At 40.2% G+C, this 17622-nt stretch overlaps 1 protein-coding gene across 1 annotated transcript; it reads right to left on the bottom strand.

The window, feature by feature from the left end:
* Positions 1 to 1826: 1826 nt before the first annotated feature.
* On the bottom strand, positions 1827 to 15131 carry elapor2a (endosome-lysosome associated apoptosis and autophagy regulator family member 2a). Its single transcript, XM_015964625.3, has 22 exons — positions 14796 to 15131; positions 13484 to 13604; positions 11586 to 11769; positions 11357 to 11504; positions 11154 to 11243; positions 8256 to 8358; positions 8008 to 8160; positions 7223 to 7311; positions 6957 to 7134; positions 6733 to 6861; positions 6217 to 6307; positions 6018 to 6120; positions 5799 to 5936; positions 4253 to 4516; positions 3988 to 4161; positions 3706 to 3892; positions 3485 to 3581; positions 3298 to 3399; positions 3070 to 3196; positions 2673 to 2851; positions 2111 to 2279; positions 1827 to 2032 (listed from the first exon to the last, which is right to left on the bottom strand). The coding sequence occupies exons 1-22, from the start codon at positions 14898 to 14900 to the stop codon at positions 1964 to 1966; spliced, it is 3000 nt and encodes a 999-aa protein (XP_015820111.1). The 5' UTR covers positions 14901 to 15131; the 3' UTR covers positions 1827 to 1963.
* Between the last annotated feature and the right edge of the window lie 2491 nt (positions 15132 to 17622).

Below are 17622 nucleotides of genomic sequence, written 5' to 3'. Positions count from 1 at the left end.
GCAAAGGTTTAAAGATGGCTCTAACACTCTGTCTCATCTGTTCACTAAGCGATGGCACTCGAATTAAACAATCTACTGAAGAGCTTCCTGCTTCGGGACAAGGCATGCCTGAGTCAAATCTGTTGTAGGGGGAAAAAGTAGGAATATTATATTTTTAAACAATGTGATGGAAGGAAAAACTAACATGCAAAAAATGAAGGATAGAGATTAATTAAGAGGTTAATTACCAGAATTTCATGCAGGAAGGGTCTTAAAGAAACAAATGATTGAAAACGAGCATTAAAATGTCAGAACAAATCCACGTAGAAAGTGTCAAAACGTAATATTTGTCAGTGTTTATTTTAAATATTTTATGTTACATCACATTTTTATAGATCAGAAAATGACAACAGGATGAGTTTGCACCTTTGCTATGATTGCCCCCTGGTGGATGACTCGAGTTATTGTAATAGAAAATGCCACTTCATCAGCCTGCTTCAGAAATATCTGTGAACGACCTTTTAGATATTTGTGGAGATTTTTATTAAAAATAGTTTCACTTTTAGTGATCATTTATTTGATCAAAAATGTGTATGAATGCTACTATTTCCAAATAGGCAGAATTAAAATCCACTTAAAGAAAAGCTCAGGTCTCAGGGAATAATTGGGCCTTGAGAAGTGTGAGGTGTAAGAGATCGTTAAATAATAATAAACATTTATAAAAGAGGAAACTCACATTTTACTGTGTCTTATTTACTTGACTTTAAACAGTTTTATGAGCAAAGTCATGTTCTGGAGTAAATGTTTCAGTATAAAACAACTCAAAACTGGAATTTGCAGGATTAAAAAATAAAAGAAAAACTCATATTGTTATCAAAATGCAAGCTCAAGTGGCCAATCATAGAAAAAAATAAACATTTAACTTTTTATCTGAGCTTCAATTATACAGCATCCAGTCAATAAATATTCAAACTAAATATTCCATTTAAATTATGAATGTTTTCATGTTGTTTTGGTTTGTTTTTTGTTCCCTTGTTTTCAGAAACCAATTTTTTTTTTCATTAAAATTCCCCTTGCAGGTTGTTCTCATGATGGATTATCTTGTCCAGCGTGTCTTGCTACAGGAAAGCTAAAGACGTTTAAATCAATGAGAGATTGATCAGTTCATTCTGGACAAATTATTCACCAGCTGAATGGATGAGATTAAAAACACAGACACGATTTGTCTGAAAGTCTTCTCAGCGGCAAGTTTTAAAAAGGTTTACTTGACAGCTTAATCACACTTGGTCCATTCATACAGAAATACGTCATTTATTAGAAGCATCACCTCAACAGCTAAATATGTCCTCTTCATTCTGAGTTCATCAGCAGACCTCATTAGAACATCATAGCAAAAAAGGAAATATATTATTATAACAGGCCTGAACCAACAGGATCTGGAAACACGCTGACCAGGGAGATCCTGATGTCAGGACTCCACTACTTTCTAAGCAACATCCCATAATATACAGAGTGAAATAAATAGAAACAGAACAAGAACTCAAATAGGTCCTTGTCTCACCCTGAGCTTTTCTAACAAGCGATTCTCTCTCTCTCTCTCTCTCACTCACTCTCTCTCACATTCACACACACACATGAATACATATGCATGCACACGCACACACACACACACACACACATTCATGTGCACGTATGTAGACATACGTGCACATAAATGTAGATGTGCACACACACATGCGTGCACAAACATGCACACACACCTGCTTCACAGTACTATGGCTCTATTGTACCAAGCTTTAAGGCCACCAACAAATGTGACTTCTTCAGGAAAAAAGCTGCTGAAGATGCATGTTTTTTCAGTGTATTGATGGTGTTCCAGGTACCAAAGCTCATAATAGGGACTGTTGGCTTTTTTTTTTGGGGGGGGGGGGGGGGTCTTTAGGCTCCATTGTCTCCCCTCCTTGAGGTTCACTTTCCCACAGCTTTAGCTCCACACCAGTTCTTTTGATTGAGAGGAGTTCAGCTGCATGTTTTCATACTTCTCTCCATTCCCCTAAAAGCAAAAGCAAAAGCTGATAAAAAGTTTTTATTACATGAGAATTCTGTTAGTTATGGTGAAACTGACCCTCACCTTGGATGCTATGGCTTTGAGTTTCCTAAACAGTGAAGGCTTGGAGTACACAACATCATCGTCCATCTCTCCCTCGTTCTCTCCCTCCATGACGGCACAGCTGTCAGCTGCTGGCATTTCACACTCCTTATTAGCAGACATGACCAATCGAGAGTATTTGTACTCCAACCTTAGAGAGAAACAAGCAAAAGAATCAATAGAGGAAGAGGAAAAATGGCCACCTAAAGGATAAAAACTGATGAGGAAAATATACAAGAAGAGGGAATTTGATCAGATGAGTTAAGAGTTAAAGATCAGAAAAGAGGGGAATGGGAAGAACGAAGAGAATCAGATGAAAGGAGAAAAGAAACAGGAGGAAGAATATAGGCACTAATGAAATTGGAGGAAAATTAAGGATAAGAATGAAAATTTAAGAAAATAGGTAATAAAGTAAGGAGAATGGAGGAAAAACCGAGAAAGAAAAAGAAATAGGGAAAGAAAACCGGAAAAAAGGAAACAAACCAAAGAAAAGAAATAAATTTTTAAGCTGGAGGTGAAGAGAGGTTAAATGAGAGACAAGTACCGTTTATTCTTCTTCCAAAAGTAGCAGGTGAGGGAGATGAGCAGCACTGCAGTGAAAGTTCCTATCCCTGCACCGAACCGAATCCAGTACTCCATTCCCTCACATGGCAGAGTTTTCTTCTCTGGCAAGGCTACACCCCCTATACACTGCTTGGGCTCGGTCCACACATACAGCATGTCCTAAAGATGAACACAACCAGAAAGACTAATAGGAGACAAACGCTGATTAGCGTTCGGGAGGATTTCATAGTTTGTGTTCCACTTCAGCAGAGAGCATGTCAAGCAAGAACAAGGTAAATTCAGAGCATTTACAGCCTCCAACTGAATCTAAAACATGTTTTTTATAACGTTCCAACAAAAACATTCTCATACTCAAACACACACACACACACACACACCTGGTGCCCTCCTTTGCAGACTCCTTCTATCAGATGGTAATCTCTCTCTGTGCATATAGGACAAGCTCCTGAGCTCTCCCATAAGAAATGAAAGGTGCAGCCATCACATGTTCCTTCAGAGCACAGACTGAAAGAGCCAAAAGCAGAAACATTTTAAACTTTATACCTCCTAGAATTTATCAAAGATGCAGGTATGTTAAAAATGGCCACAGGCACCAAGAGTGATACCTGGGAACCAAGAGCTGCCCATTTGCACTCTTATCCGGATTACAGCGGAGTGTCACCACCGCGCTCCGGCCTGACTCACAAGAGGAAGTTGCCTCCAAAGATCTTGCAAATGAAAAAAGTAAAACACCTATAGCAAAAGTTTATTAATGATTTTATTATTTATAAATGCCTTAAGTGGCAAAAATACCTGTAGAAGAAGTTGATATCAGGAACCTTCTTAGAAGTTTGAGGAAACAGTTCAGGGCTTGCCTTTATTCCTGCGAGGCTATCATCTACAGTTGCACCTGGAATCAAATAAATAATAAAATGTGCCATATGTGTGTTACCAAGTGCACGCTCCTCCCTCTAAGGTCAACATAACCCCAAAGGAAGGTATTAAACTAGTCACTATATCCTGTATCTACTCACCCAGAAACGTGTCAGCCAGGTTAATGGACTGAGATGACAGGGCGGTGTGGAATCCTCGTCCACTTGCTGGGATTATCGTTGACTGACAGATGAAACTCTTGACGGCACTGGGCCCTTCGTCGTTCTCTCTCCCGGAGTTAGAGACCGACAGGTCTGTAACGTTGTCTGTGCACATTGCCAACCGACCCTATAGAAAACAAAGCAAAGGTACTCCATTTGGTGAAAAAGACAACAAAAAAAGAAGCAGCAGTATTTCCCATGCGTGTTTATATCACTGCACACCTGTTCACCACACAGACTGATATTGAACACGTGGAAATACTTGGTTCCTTTGGACGTGAACTTTGGACTGTTCATGAGGGACACCGCTGATTCGAGGAGGCTGAAGTTGAAAGTTAGAGTGACGTTTCCATCTGTGTGGGTGAACTGACAGTCACTGTAACACTGCCTGTGGTCCTGAACGACACAAATACAAAACATGTTTCCCTGCACGACATCTCAAAACCAGAATTAGCTAGATTCCATTTTTGCCTCAAAAAAAACAAACCTTGTCGCTCTTGCTGGACGGACCACAAGGTTGACAGGCATCAGGTCCCGCTGCGGAGTGAGGAGCAAGGTAAGTGTTGGGTGGACACTCAACACACTTGCTGGAGTGCGTGTCTATGTAATGGCCAGGCGGGCACGGTACACAAGCTGAGCTGGAGGGCAGGGTGCTGAGGGCACAAGCCTGACAGCCGGAGGACACGCCGTCAAGCGCGTTGGTCACTGTGATGGAGTAGATCTTTGCCACATCGTTGACGTACCGACGTACCTGAAGAGGCAAGACACTGAGATTTGTGTATCTTTTCTTATAAAAGGATTAAACACTACTGATATAAAACAAAGCTGTAAGCTCTGTTGGATTTTTCACATTTCAGGAAAAAAGGTGATTTATAGAGCAGATTTGCAGAAAAACCATGTCTTGCTCATTAACTCATTCATTTTTAAATCCAACCGTTCACTGCCAAATTGCAATTTTTTACTGGGCGGGCGTCGGAACGAGCCCCCACACCGTGAGAACAAACATCCCAGCTCTAAAGCCGATCTTCATGCGCATACGTGACAGGTCACATGATCAGGAAGCAGAAAATCCGTGTGTTAGATCGTTTTGGGTCACTGCTGTAAAAATAATAAGTCAGGCGCGAACCGGAAAAGCTTCTGCCGATCACAATTTGACAACGGATTAGGAAAGAACGGATAACGCTCGAAACAGGGCGGATTCTTCCTGATGTAAGAGGTGAGCCTACTCTTTGTTTTTGGTTGTTTTGGTTGTTTTGGTTGTTTTGGCGTTGACATCATCCTAGCGCGCAACATTCTGTGACTCTTAAAAAACAGTAAAAACACTGAAAAACGCTGGCAGCAAAGGGCTTTTCTGATCAGGAAACGTCTGGCAGTGAATGGGTTAATATAATGAGTTTAACATGCAGGCTTAACGTGAAAATGATCTTCTACCCCTTTTTCCTGCATTAGCTTCTGATAGAAAATAGATGGAAATATGCTTGTTTCAGAAAAGCCTGACAGATCCACTGTGACATTACATTCATGAACTCATCCATCTTGACTCACCACGGGGAAGGCTGTTATTGGTTTAGCAGCCAGGAAACAGCAGAGAACGCCTCGACTAGTAGAAGCTAACCGTTAGCATTAGCAACTCCACCACACGGTAGAACTCCTTCAGGCTTGTCACTTGTGTTATTTGTGAAGATAAAGCATCAATGTTGCAGAGCAAATGGTGTCAGTGGTAGTGTCACGTTGCGGTTAACCAATCAGGGGCAAGATGCCCAAATATCAGGAAATAGTTGTTTTTCCCCCAGAAAATCCCTTACAAGGCATTCGTTCTTACTAAAGACCACTACAAATGTATGAGTAAAAGTTGACCTTTAAATAAGTCAAGCTTTACGATATTCACAAGCTTAAGTAACACTGTAAAAAATAAAATTCAATAAACATATCGAAAATTAAGAACATTGAGTCAAATGGACATTCATCCATGATTCGTGAACACCCCTGATGAGAAAATGCATAAAGGTCCATGTGATTGCATTTGTACTTACAGCTGAAGGCTGATTGGTCCTTTGGAAAGTCCACGTGTAGGAAACAGACGCATTTTTCGTCATGACGTGTGTGTAGGTCTGCCGTTTGTTTGTTTTCTCCCATGACTGCACCACGGTGGTACTCGTTCTATTGATATCCTAAAACATACATTCAGCAAATGGCTTCTCCGAAAACACCTGCATAGTGAAAACAAACACGTCACAGAGGCTTTTTCTCACCATCATGAAGTAGAACTCACAGTCAGCTGTGCACATGGTTTCAAACTCAAAAGTGATGCGACCAAATTCTGTCAGCGACTGGCTTGACACTGACGTGGGGAGTCTGTCGGAGGAGGCAAACAGAGAAAAGTGGAACCCGTCTCAGTGGAAAACAGCAGATAGCTCAGTGGTGAGACTGAAACACAACGTGAGTACTTACTTGAAGCCAGGAACATGGATGTTGAGGATGAGGTAATCATTGTCAGAACTTCCTGCTCCGCTGTGAATGTGATCACGAGCTACCTCCCAGCCTGAAGAGCAGAGCAGCAGTTTGAGAAGTAAATACTCGTACGATTGTTGCAACGAAACAGTTAATTCTCAAACTATTAAGAAGAATCTTGTTTTAAGACGGGCACAAATCAAAACCTATAAAAGGCCATTTCTGTAACACATGACACATAATTTTTACGCGTGGTTGTAAAAGTGTATTTATGAGTGATGTCAGCAGTAATGATGATTGCGCATAATCATTAAGGGCAAGCTGCAGCAGTAATCACTGTTAAATGACTTTAGCTGGGCTATGAAAGTATTGCAAAGTTGGATTTATTTTTCACAAAGTTGCATTAAAAATCTGGAGGGAAAAAAATTTTTGTTTTTTGCACGTTTATAAAAATAATCTGTGAATGTAAGTCTCTTAAAACTAAATCCAAATAATTCCTGAGTTTTTACCACCCACCCTTCATTCTGTCACATTTGGAGTTGCCCACATTGAAACAGGAGGTCTTCATGTTTGAAGGAAGAACATTCCACCATTTATACTCATAACCCAGGATAGGCTCAGTTCCTGCTGGACACCGCTCACAAGCTGGAAAACAAAGAGTATTTAAAAAAATAAACATTTTATGTTACAAATACAAGAAAAACTGGAGTAAAGTTAACTAAATATTTATGGTTTAGTACGTTTTATCCCATCAGAGTAGGTCTCAGGTGGGCAGGGGGAGCATGTAGGCGTGTCGTTATAAAAGCCAGGGTTACACTGGGGGCACGGCTCACGTTCACCGCTCTGAGGTAACGTTTCAGCTCCAGGGACACCCTCGAGACAGATCTTGGGCTCAATCCACTTATGCATGATCTGCGTCTGAAATTACACAACGATAGAGATGATAAATAATGCCTGCATAAGGAGTTTGTTCAGCATGTTTGAACGGTGGATTCTTTTCTCTCACCTTTCCGTCAGGGTCACATGGTGTGTGGATTTGGAAATAGTCTTTTTTGGAACATGGAGGCCGCTCCTTACACGCAGCCGATCCCTCTTCTGGAAAACGCAATTTTGTAAACATACAAGGCAAAAGTTAGTTATTTATATTTAAATCACCAATCTGACTTACAATTGTAAGATTTACCCAAAACATATTGAAGTAATTAAATACGACTGAAATTAGGAAATGTATGCATTTGTTTAATAAAAATTGAAATCCAAATATAACAGAGGACAATGAAAATGTAAATTGTTTTTTAATTTAACATTTTCATATATAAAGATGTGTGGATTAATATTTAATTTGTCTAAAAGGGTATTCTACATCACAAACACCAAAGTAAAATTAAATTATATCTAAAGGTCACATTAATCAGTACAATAAATCTACAGAACATTCACTGCCTTTTGCTACTTGTTCCACTTAAATCTGATCATGTAGGTAAAATGATTGACGTGTGGAAAAATTTTTTAATATTTTAAAATTTACCAAAATAAAAGCTCAATACCTTGGAATACCTTTCTCCTCATAAAAAGCACATAAAAAATAAAATAGAAATAATATAGGAGCTTCATAAAAAGGTCTGCAAACTTTTGTGATCACACCTCATCTTAAAATAACAAGAACGTTTCATGATTTTTTATCCCTTCTGTCTGTGTTCAGTGCAACAAAAAATAAATTAGAGAACACTAAATAAATATATGCAGCTTCTTGGTGACATTTTGCATTGATTTAACAAAGCTAAATCATACCTGCATACTGAGTGGCGATGTTGCAGGGAGTGCATGAACTGGCTCCATGATCAGAGAAGGTGTCCCGAGGACACGGTTCACACGTGGACGAGCCGGGGACTCGACTAAACGTCCCGGGTTTACAAGGAAAACACTCTGACGTGTAGGCAACACCTGATGAGGAGATAAAAGGTAAGTAGATGTTCTAAATTATCATTATTAGTTTTCCCACACAAAAAAAAGAATAAATAATAATTCAACTCGCTGACCTTCAATTTGAATGTTTTTTAGCAGAACTGGTTTCACCATTTTAGTTCCCAGGACACTTCCAGTCCTCCAGTACAAAATGTTGGTGCCAGACTTCAAGTTCACCTAAAATACACACTTTTAATTACTTCACTGGTTTGGCTTCATCTCTGCAGCTGGCAACAGGAAACATTACGGGTGTCCTTAATGATGCTTTGATTTATGAAACAGTGCCATCAGGAAAACGAAATGCATAAAATCCACTCAAGCGCTGAATATTTAGTGCAAATAGTATTTTAAATTCAGTACTTGATGGTGTTCAATTGTGAGGCCTAATCAGCTAAAATGTCTATTTTAATCAAGGGCGTCAGTTTGTTGTCAGAATTGCTGGGGACAATAACCATACACTTGAGTGGGGTTTAAAAATTGCTGGGGACAATATAGGCTAGCACAGGGGTCGGCGGCTCTGGAGCCGCATGCGGCTCTTCCATCCATCTGATGCGGCTCTCTGTGCTTGTGAAATAATGAATGGATATTTAAATAAAAAGCTTTATATTTTACTGCATTAATTTTACATCTGTAAGCTAATTCTAAATGTAAAGATTGTCTGCGTAAACCTGAACAGGTCCAACCCGGTCTTACTGTGAGACCGGGTTGACGCGTCACGCATGTGCGTAATCATAAGCGCTTCTGAGCTGCTTTCTGACCTTCCCCACCTACAAAGTTTAATTACAACAATCAAACGTGACAGAGCCTGGATTTGTATTCTGAACAGTCTAAACATGTTTTAAAAAGAAACGTAGGACAAAAGTGGCACCTGCTCAGTAAAACCACCAACAGGATGAAAAATACCAAAAATTGAAGGCCGAGACGGGCTACAACTTCTGGAACCACTTTATGTAAATCGTTTTATTGATTATCGTCTAATGAAAGATAATTAAGACGTACATGAGCGACCAGGCGCGTTGCAAGCTTTTCAAAAGTGTGGGGGATGTTGTCTGTGCCTAAAATAATTTCATGTTATTCATCTTGTTAGTTTAATTTCCGTAATAGCGGAGCAGGTGCGAATTTTAGACGCGTCACGCATGTCTCCGTTTTAAACATGTTTAAACTGTTCAGAATACAAATCCAGGCTCTGTCTCGTTAGATTGGTGTAACTAAAGTTTGTACTGAATGAAACTTTACATTAAACCATGTTGAAAAGAAAAGGATCCGATTAAATAGTTTCCCCCTCATTTACAGTCAGTACAGTGCAGTGCGCACGGCTCTGGGGTTAATCAAGTTTAATTGTAACATTAATGTGTTACTGGACACGCTGGTCTGGTTGGTTAGACCAGTGTTTGAAGTGGAAAACACACACACACACACACACACACACACACACACACACACACACACACACACACACACACACACACACACACACACACACACACACACACACACACACACCAATTAAAATAATGCTGATAGCGTGGACTAGAAGACAGGTGATGATTTACGTATTTAAATGATGATCAGGCTGCTGTAAAATGTAATCTCCATCCACATCCAGACACAATCATCCTCTATTCTTTCTCTATTTGCTCTGCTTTTGTCTGGGCTGATCAGCTGACGGTGCGCGCGGCACGCCTAACTAGCGGCTGATGCACATTTTACACATTTGGAGAGGTGGACTGGATGCTTTGCGATTACTGGAAGATGGTCCACTTAACGCACGGTTGTAGACTAAATATTAATGACAAATGAATGAAAATTAAATTGTGAGTTTTTACTTCATATTTTAGAAATAAAAATGACGGGGGAAAACATTTATGATGTCTTTTTAAACTAAATTTTCTAGCGCGACCTGCCTGCTTCACTTAAGTCACTGCTTATTAAGGTCCGTCCATAATTACCGTGGCCCATCCAAAAATGAAAACCTGGCGCTGCGCCTGTTATAAACCTCTGCAAATTGTTGTTCTTCACTTTATCAAACTCAGACTTTGTACAGCTAATGTCAAGATGTGAAATTATGAATTCAGTCGAGCTCTTCCGTCCCTCCCTCTCCTGCTCTCCTGGAAACCCGACATCGGCTGGGAGGTGAAGAAGGAGATGAGGCAAACAGAGTGAGTGCGACGTAAAGAAACCAGACTGGTGTGGAGGTGAGCAAAACAGCTGGAAAAGTGTGGGTGTTGAATCCCCCACGGGTGCGATGCCCCCGGCTGCTGTCACCTGTTGTGAGCAGCGCTCTGCTGTCTGAGGGTAGGCCCCGCCCGCAACGCTGCGGCTGCTGCGGTGTTTTCTTTACCGTGGGAAACGGGTAATAATGGCTCTTTGATGGGAACAGGTTACCGACCCCTGGTATAAGATCTGAGCTGGTAAAACAAAAATCCTCATCAGCAGGCTTTTTTGAAAGTGGGGGGGACACAGCTGCCAATCACGAATTTTGCCGGGGACATGTCCCCGGCGTCCCCGGTTAAAATGACGCCTATGATTTTAATTCATGCATAAAACATTTTAAATGCTATGCTGCTGTTCTAAATCATGTTAGAAACTGATTTATCAACCGTTTCAATTTAATCTTTAAAAAAAAATGGCCAAAAACATTCAACGCTCATTCATCGATATGACGTAAAACAGCCTCATCAACTCATGAATGCTCACATACTCCACTTAAACGCGTCACTGATTCATTTTTCTTATTTTTTTGTTTCTCTAAGAGTAGAAACTAATCAGCCTAAATGAAGAAACTGGTTTTCTGTCTGGAAAATTACTGGAAACAGCTTTTTGTGATTTCAGTACACTCCTGAGGACTACCAGGCTTCCTGCCTACATCCACCCACGGTTTGCAGTTAAACACTTATTTTGGAAGACCAAAGCAGGCTGCCAAAGATCTGTCCTTTCTGCCAACTATCCATCATACAGTATGAAACATTTACCGTGTGGGTTGCCCACTCTCCGTGATGAGTGAGCTTGAGCCACTTGTTTTCAGCAGACTGATCCATCTCCTGACACTGGTCATTCTGGATCTAAATATACAAAACTATGAGGTCTTTCAACTCTGCACAGAATTTTGGACATTGAAGCAGCTTTCTAAGTACAACACACACGTTTATAGAAAGAGAATTACTGTGAAACTCACAAAGAACTCAAACTCCAGATTGTTGTCAGGATACTGATAATCAAAGCTGACATAGCCCTGTTTCTTCAAATGGACAGCATAAATGAGCGAGACCGTGCACTCATCCCTGTTGGACTCCAGATAGTTCCCTTGGGGCAACCAGGCAGAACTGTGAGAAAAGAAAAAAATCTCATTATACATAACGACTTCACACAACATACCACCAGATTCCTTTTTCTTTCTCAGCTACCTGTTGCAGGTGACATCTCTGTGGGGATCGTTCTCCATAGAGGTCGCCATGCTACTGAACCCAACAGGCATGCTATCCCATTGGTCGAAGCGGATTCCGCTGCCAAGGGAGTAGCTCCCAGCTGCGCACTGGGTGCACTGCTGGGCAGACATCTCCAGGAACTCCCCGGCTTTGCATGAGAAGGCTGCGAGAAACAAATGGAGGTAAGAAAAGAGAGAAAGAACAATACACTGACTCAGTAATTTTCTGCTGAGTTTTTAGAGAATGAGACAGACTAAAGCTGACACACAAACAGTCAAATCACTTCTGCTTTGGGTGCAGTGCACCCCAGTGATAACGGGGCCTAATCCTTACATCCTGTTACACACTCTGTCTCTCCCTGTGCTTTTCCTACCCAGATGGCATGCCAGTGTATTTCGCGATGCTTGACAGTGTCAGCTTTTCCTCATACCTGAACTGGCTTACTGCCACAACAACGCACCGCTCAGCCTCAAGGAAGTCCATGACTTCAAAATTATTTGAGCAGAAAAAGCATCCAGAAAATCAGACTGATCAATAGTACTTGTAAATAATCTGTTTTGAAATAGTTGGCTTTTCCTGTAAACATGTGCATGGATAATTAAGCTAACACTATCAAATTTTATTATTATAATACAAATATAGTTGTGATTTACAAAGCAATAGGATGTTTGTTAGTGATAAGAGAGCACGGTTTGGGTGTTTTCTTTTTTTACATAATGAATGTTCCAGCAGGAAGACGGAAGTAAGAAATTAAAAGAGAAACAATAGTTAATTAGCCTAGTGAACTAGACCAAATTCTTGCTTAGCAAAGTTTGGTCTAGGAACGCTCCACTGGAACCTCAACAGCCCCTAACAGCATTCTGGCTGGCCAATCACAGCTCTCTAGAGGGGTTTCAAACACATAAAGAGCTGTGATTGGTCCATAATGGTGAGCCAATCATAGTGCTCTATCTGCTTAGTGAACAAATTACAGAGCTTTATCTGCTTTGTGGGCCAATCAGGGCACTCTATATGCCTGGTGGGTGGGATGATGCAACAGAGTGAAACAAGATGGCGACAGCTCGTTTGAAACTGCTTTTACTTCAGTTTTGGACTATTAGAACTTGGGCTTCATTAGAATCAGGAGAAGATAGATGTATTTAAGAGCTTTTTTTAGAAAAAATTATGTGTTTTCTCCTTCTTCAACTGCGGACCGCCTCATTTACCCATAGCTGTTGCGGTGAGTATGTCACATTCATTGTCCAGTAGCATGCGGAGATCATTTGAAAGACAACGGTGGAACCCGCCCCGCAACCGAGCGTTGCCAGACTTAATAATACATTTATTTAGTCTGGCTTGCCAGGCTAATGGTTAATGACAACAATGCCCCAAAAGCAAGATTTGCCTTTATACAGGTTTGGAAACAAACCATGTCAACATACACACTCAGTGTCCAAGAAACTCTTCACACATGCATTCTTTTCTATTTAGTTCACTTTGCACTAATGCAAAACATCCAGATTAGAAAGCTCCTGCAGTCGTTATAAAAGAAAGTGTTGTCATTTGTGAAGTAGAGCAGGAGCACTGGGTAAACTGGCTACAAATGAATCCAGCAAAAACATCTGTAACTTGTTTTCCCACTTTGCACGACCTCAGCATTCTATAAGTATGGGCTTTATAGTGACAATGTGATAAGGAACCTTTCAGACTTCACTGAGGGAACTAAAAGGAATAAACGCATTTAGCACATCTGTTTTATATTGTGTCTGCAAGATCTGCTAATTCCCTGACCTCAAAGTAGACCTAAACAAATGATGCTAAGTGATAGCTCAAATGTGTCCAAAATATTGCTCTGTGGTTCTTTCACACCCGCACAATGCAGTTTTTTTCCAACTTACTGCATTCTGTGCCGTGCACTGGCTCTGGTAGACCACTACAAGTCCCGGGTGTTTGTGGGATGGCCACTCTCCATCGTGATCCTGTGCTGTCGCACTCCGTGTACTCATAGTAGTAGTCTGTCTGCCAGAAACACACATCTGCATAAGAAATCATGCATGGTGCCAAACAAGGAGCCAACATAGACCAGTGGCAGGTCTGTAAACACGTCATGATGAGAGGGGGGGGTCTCCACCCAGAAGGATGAGTCATCTGGGTCTGAATGTTTGGCTGATCAGAGCAGACAAAACCCCAACACTGATTGCACTTTCCATATCCACTTACTCAGGCTGGAAAACACGAGTGCCTGCTCTGGTGTTATCTCTCAACCTCTGACCACTCTTTAGACCCTGGACACATAACATACCATCTCCATGGAGATGGCAGCAGGAACAATGGAGGCTGTGGACAGCCGATTAAACCTGGAGAGTCATTTTTACATGGCAGCTTTTAACATTTTTGCTGAAATACAGACATTTGATTGTTGAATGTGCTAGCTCGTGCATAAGAAGTAAATGTTTATGACATCATCGGGTTTCACACTTGCTTTCTGTTTAGCTTTGTAATTCTATGAGACAAGGCAGATTTTGACACACAAGCGGATGTAGACTGCTGTAGAGGGTCTGGTAATGAGAGTCAAATCACAGAAATGATAAAGGACAAATATTTGGCATAATAAACAACGGGGGGGAGCTTTTTAAAGCTGGTGCAGCACAGATTTAGGACAAGTGGAGTAAACCAAGCACAGGACTGTATTTTGGTCAATGACTGACGAGGTAGGATGATGTCCTAAATTGTCATCTCCCAAAAATATAACATAGGCCTGAAAAGACTAAAACTGAGCCAACAATTCAAGGGAATGTTGTCCCTCTGTCCCAGGCCAGTGTGTGCTGCCAGCCTCTTGTGATGAGGTGTTGAGCAGAGCCAGAACCTTGGGAAGGAAGGGTCAGTCCATGCAGGAAGCTGATAACAGCCAGAACAGCTCTGAGTGAACTTCAACAAACACCAGACCTCATCACAGATTCATGCCTTCCTTAATGAGCAAATTCCTTTCTAGAGCTATTATAATATTAAAGGATAGAGCTGGTTAAAAATGCAACAGAGCCACTTTGAACCAGCACCAGAATTACATCAAACCGGAAACGTGTCATCATTTTATAATCGTATTTATGCTCGCTACTGGATTACCGACTCCTGTCAGTGTGTGTTGTCACAACAGCTAGTCAGTAGCTTTTTGTATCAGTGCAAACGTCAGAGACGGGCATTTCTCCTCACCTCGGAGCACTGCTGCTGCTGCTGTCCTTTGACTCGGTCAATCATCTGGAGCGTGGAGAGGATGATGAGAGCGCATCGGGAGAAGAAACAAGCCGAGGACAGCATTGTGGATCATCTAGCGAAGCCGAGAACATATAAAAACCCTGAATTCTATCTAATAAAATAATCTAAGGGATGAATTTGGGTTAAATGAACGTTCTTGAGTGGCCAAAACTCGAAACCTTCTTCTGTCGATGGCGGATGGTTAACCGGCCTCTCCACCTGCGATTATCATCAGATTGTAAACGCTCCGGGGTCTGGCGCTCAGTATAATAAAGTTATTATAGTGAAAGAGTGCTTCCGTTTTAGATTTCAGAATAAAAGTCATCGAATGTGTATAGAAATTATTTATTTATGAGGATTAACTAAGGTAATGTTATCAAGCCTTTTTAAATAACGTTATTTCAAACTGTTTCATTATTTTTGGATGTTAAAAAAATCCCTGGAATTACTAGGACTTGGACTTTACTGTGAAAGTGACGTGATCGCATATCTGGTTTCCGGTAACGGTTGTTGAACTTGATTTTGCTGTGAGCGCTTTAAATCTGCGTTTCAAGTACTTTACCGTCACAATCGTTCTTGTCTTTATTTAATAAAACATTGAGTCCAAATGAACACTGCACCATATGATAAATGTTCCTCTGTCTTTTGTCCTTTTCTTAGAATAAACATGCGTCTCAAACTGGTGTAAAATAACCAAATAACCGACAGGGAGAGCTAAAACTCCTAAACAGAACACCAACCATGTATAAAGGGGTGATGCTGTTTCAAATATTTATTATTATTATTATTATTATTATTATTATTATTATTATTATTATTATTATTATTATTGTTGTTGTTGTTGTTGTTGTTGTTGTTGCTGTTGCTGTTATTATTATTGTTGAATAGTTACTCAAAAATAAAGATACTTATTTTTTTAAAAGTAAGTGTTTTACATTATTAGTTTGAATTTAGTTAAAAGGCATTTTGCAGAGCTAGACTTAAAAAAACAGTTTAATACAGTCAGTTGTTTTCAATAGTGTTAGACTACCGCTTGAAACTCCCTTCAAATTTAAGGAATCCCTCAGCTGATGCAGAGTTGATGAACTTTTCACGGACAAGTAAGTTTCTAAAATATAAATATGTGAGAACACAACATGATATGAGAATAATACTCGTAAAACAATGTGTTTTACCTCTGTTTGTTGGCTACAAATGCACATTTATAAACAAACATTAAGTCGCCATCTTAAACAGAGCGACAGAGTTTTTCTGTGATGTGCATGTTAGCCACTAGATGGTGCTATCGGATAGGAGAAATACTCCTGACAGTAGCTTTAATTTTCAAAAATAGGTTGAAAAATACATCACTACAATGGTGCTGCTTCAAAATAATGTAAACTACCAAGCATTTACATCTAAATTATCCTTTATTCATCACATCTTGTGTTGATCACCAAAAATATTCATGAAAACAATCGTTTAAAGTTTAAACTCTTTACGTTTATGGGGAAGATCTTGTTGAGAGTCTTCCTTGGTAATGTAACGTGATGAAGGTTCTCTAATTTGTGGCAATGGTCACATTTACCCAGCTGGGTCAAACAGTACTTTTAAATCCACAGATGAACCCAAGGAGCCGTGCTGTCTGAAAGATCACATCCATATCCGCTCAAGATCATATCACCTATCTGCTGCTGTTCCATCCCAGGAAGAGGGCACTTCAAGTCACGATGATAATAATTAGATAATAATTAATAAAACTCATTGATTTTATTACTGTTTAACATTATCTCATAAATGATCATTTGGTTCAGTATAAAGGTATTTTGATTACATGAAATGAATTTATGCATTGGGTATAATAATGATTAATTATAATAATGATTATGATGACAGTAAAAGATGTGTTCAGCATATCAGAAGGTCGAGTTCACCCTTATCCAGCTAACACAGAGTCCAGATAAACATAACTTCACATATGTTTTTGACGTACAATCAAAGCTTTCTGCCTGAGAGAGTAGGAGTGTCCTGGAGCTTGGTAAAACTATCCATCCCCAGCTTCAGAACAAGTTCTTGAACCAACACCACGGAGAAAGGGAAACGGCCATCCCTGAATCTCCACCTGCTGTTCAGTCACGCCGACTAGAATAGCCAAAGAATAAACGAACTGTAACAAGCTATTGAAGACTCTCCCAGTCATTGATTTCTGAGTTAAGTTAAAAGACGAAAAACTCCTTCAGAGTTTCGGATCTTGAGACGCAAATCGTTCCACCAGTCGAGTGACCCAAGGAGACATCTCAGGACTGATCTGGTCACATAGAGGTTCTTCTACCAACCTCGTGCCTGGAGAAAACCATCTCCACCTGGACACTTCGGATCCGAAGTAGGGTCTTCTACATGGGTGAGGTAGACTTCGACAGATTGTGTCTGATGCTGTTTCTCTCTAAATAACTCAGTTAGCCTCAAAACATCATCTCCATCCAGACCGCTTCCAACTCTCTGGGAAAGAAACCTTCTCATAACTTCATCCACGCATCCAAACTCGTATTTTGAATTTAGCTTCCATTCAGGCACAGGTTTGCTTTCAAAACAAGTTTAATATCAAAGCTGTTGAAAATTGTCATTAAAATTGCCATCCATGAATTGTCATTTTATAATTGTCTTTTCAAATCTCTAAGTTTAAAATTGTTAGTAATAAAATTTCTTCATTTTTAAACTTGCCTCATTATTGAAACAAAACACAGAAAAGGTATAATATTTCTGGTTATTTGAAAGCAAAGGTCCTAGATTCTGATTTAAAATAACT

Source organism: Nothobranchius furzeri, chromosome 4, assembly GCF_043380555.1.
Source record: "Nothobranchius furzeri strain GRZ-AD chromosome 4, NfurGRZ-RIMD1, whole genome shotgun sequence".
In the NCBI taxonomy this organism is placed as follows: domain Eukaryota; kingdom Metazoa; phylum Chordata; class Actinopteri; order Cyprinodontiformes; family Nothobranchiidae; genus Nothobranchius; species Nothobranchius furzeri.
The sequence above is the reverse complement of the archived record's forward strand: the minus strand, read 5'-3'. Positions and strand labels throughout refer to the sequence as shown.

Excerpts from the sequence above, each read along its gene's own strand:
- elapor2a (XM_015964625.3), bottom strand. The coding sequence starts at position 14,900 with ATGCTGTCCTCGGCTTGTTTCTTCTCCCGATGCGCTCTCATCATCCTC. Across the intron at positions 13,605-14,795 it reads AGCAGCAGCAGTGCTCCGAG|ACAGACTACTACTATGAGTA; the intron begins GTGAGGAGAAAT and ends TGTTTCTGGCAG. Across the intron at positions 3,197-3,297 it reads GGGCAGCTCTTGGTTCCCAG|TCTGTGCTCTGAAGGAACAT; the intron begins GTATCACTCTTG and ends TGGCTCTTTCAG.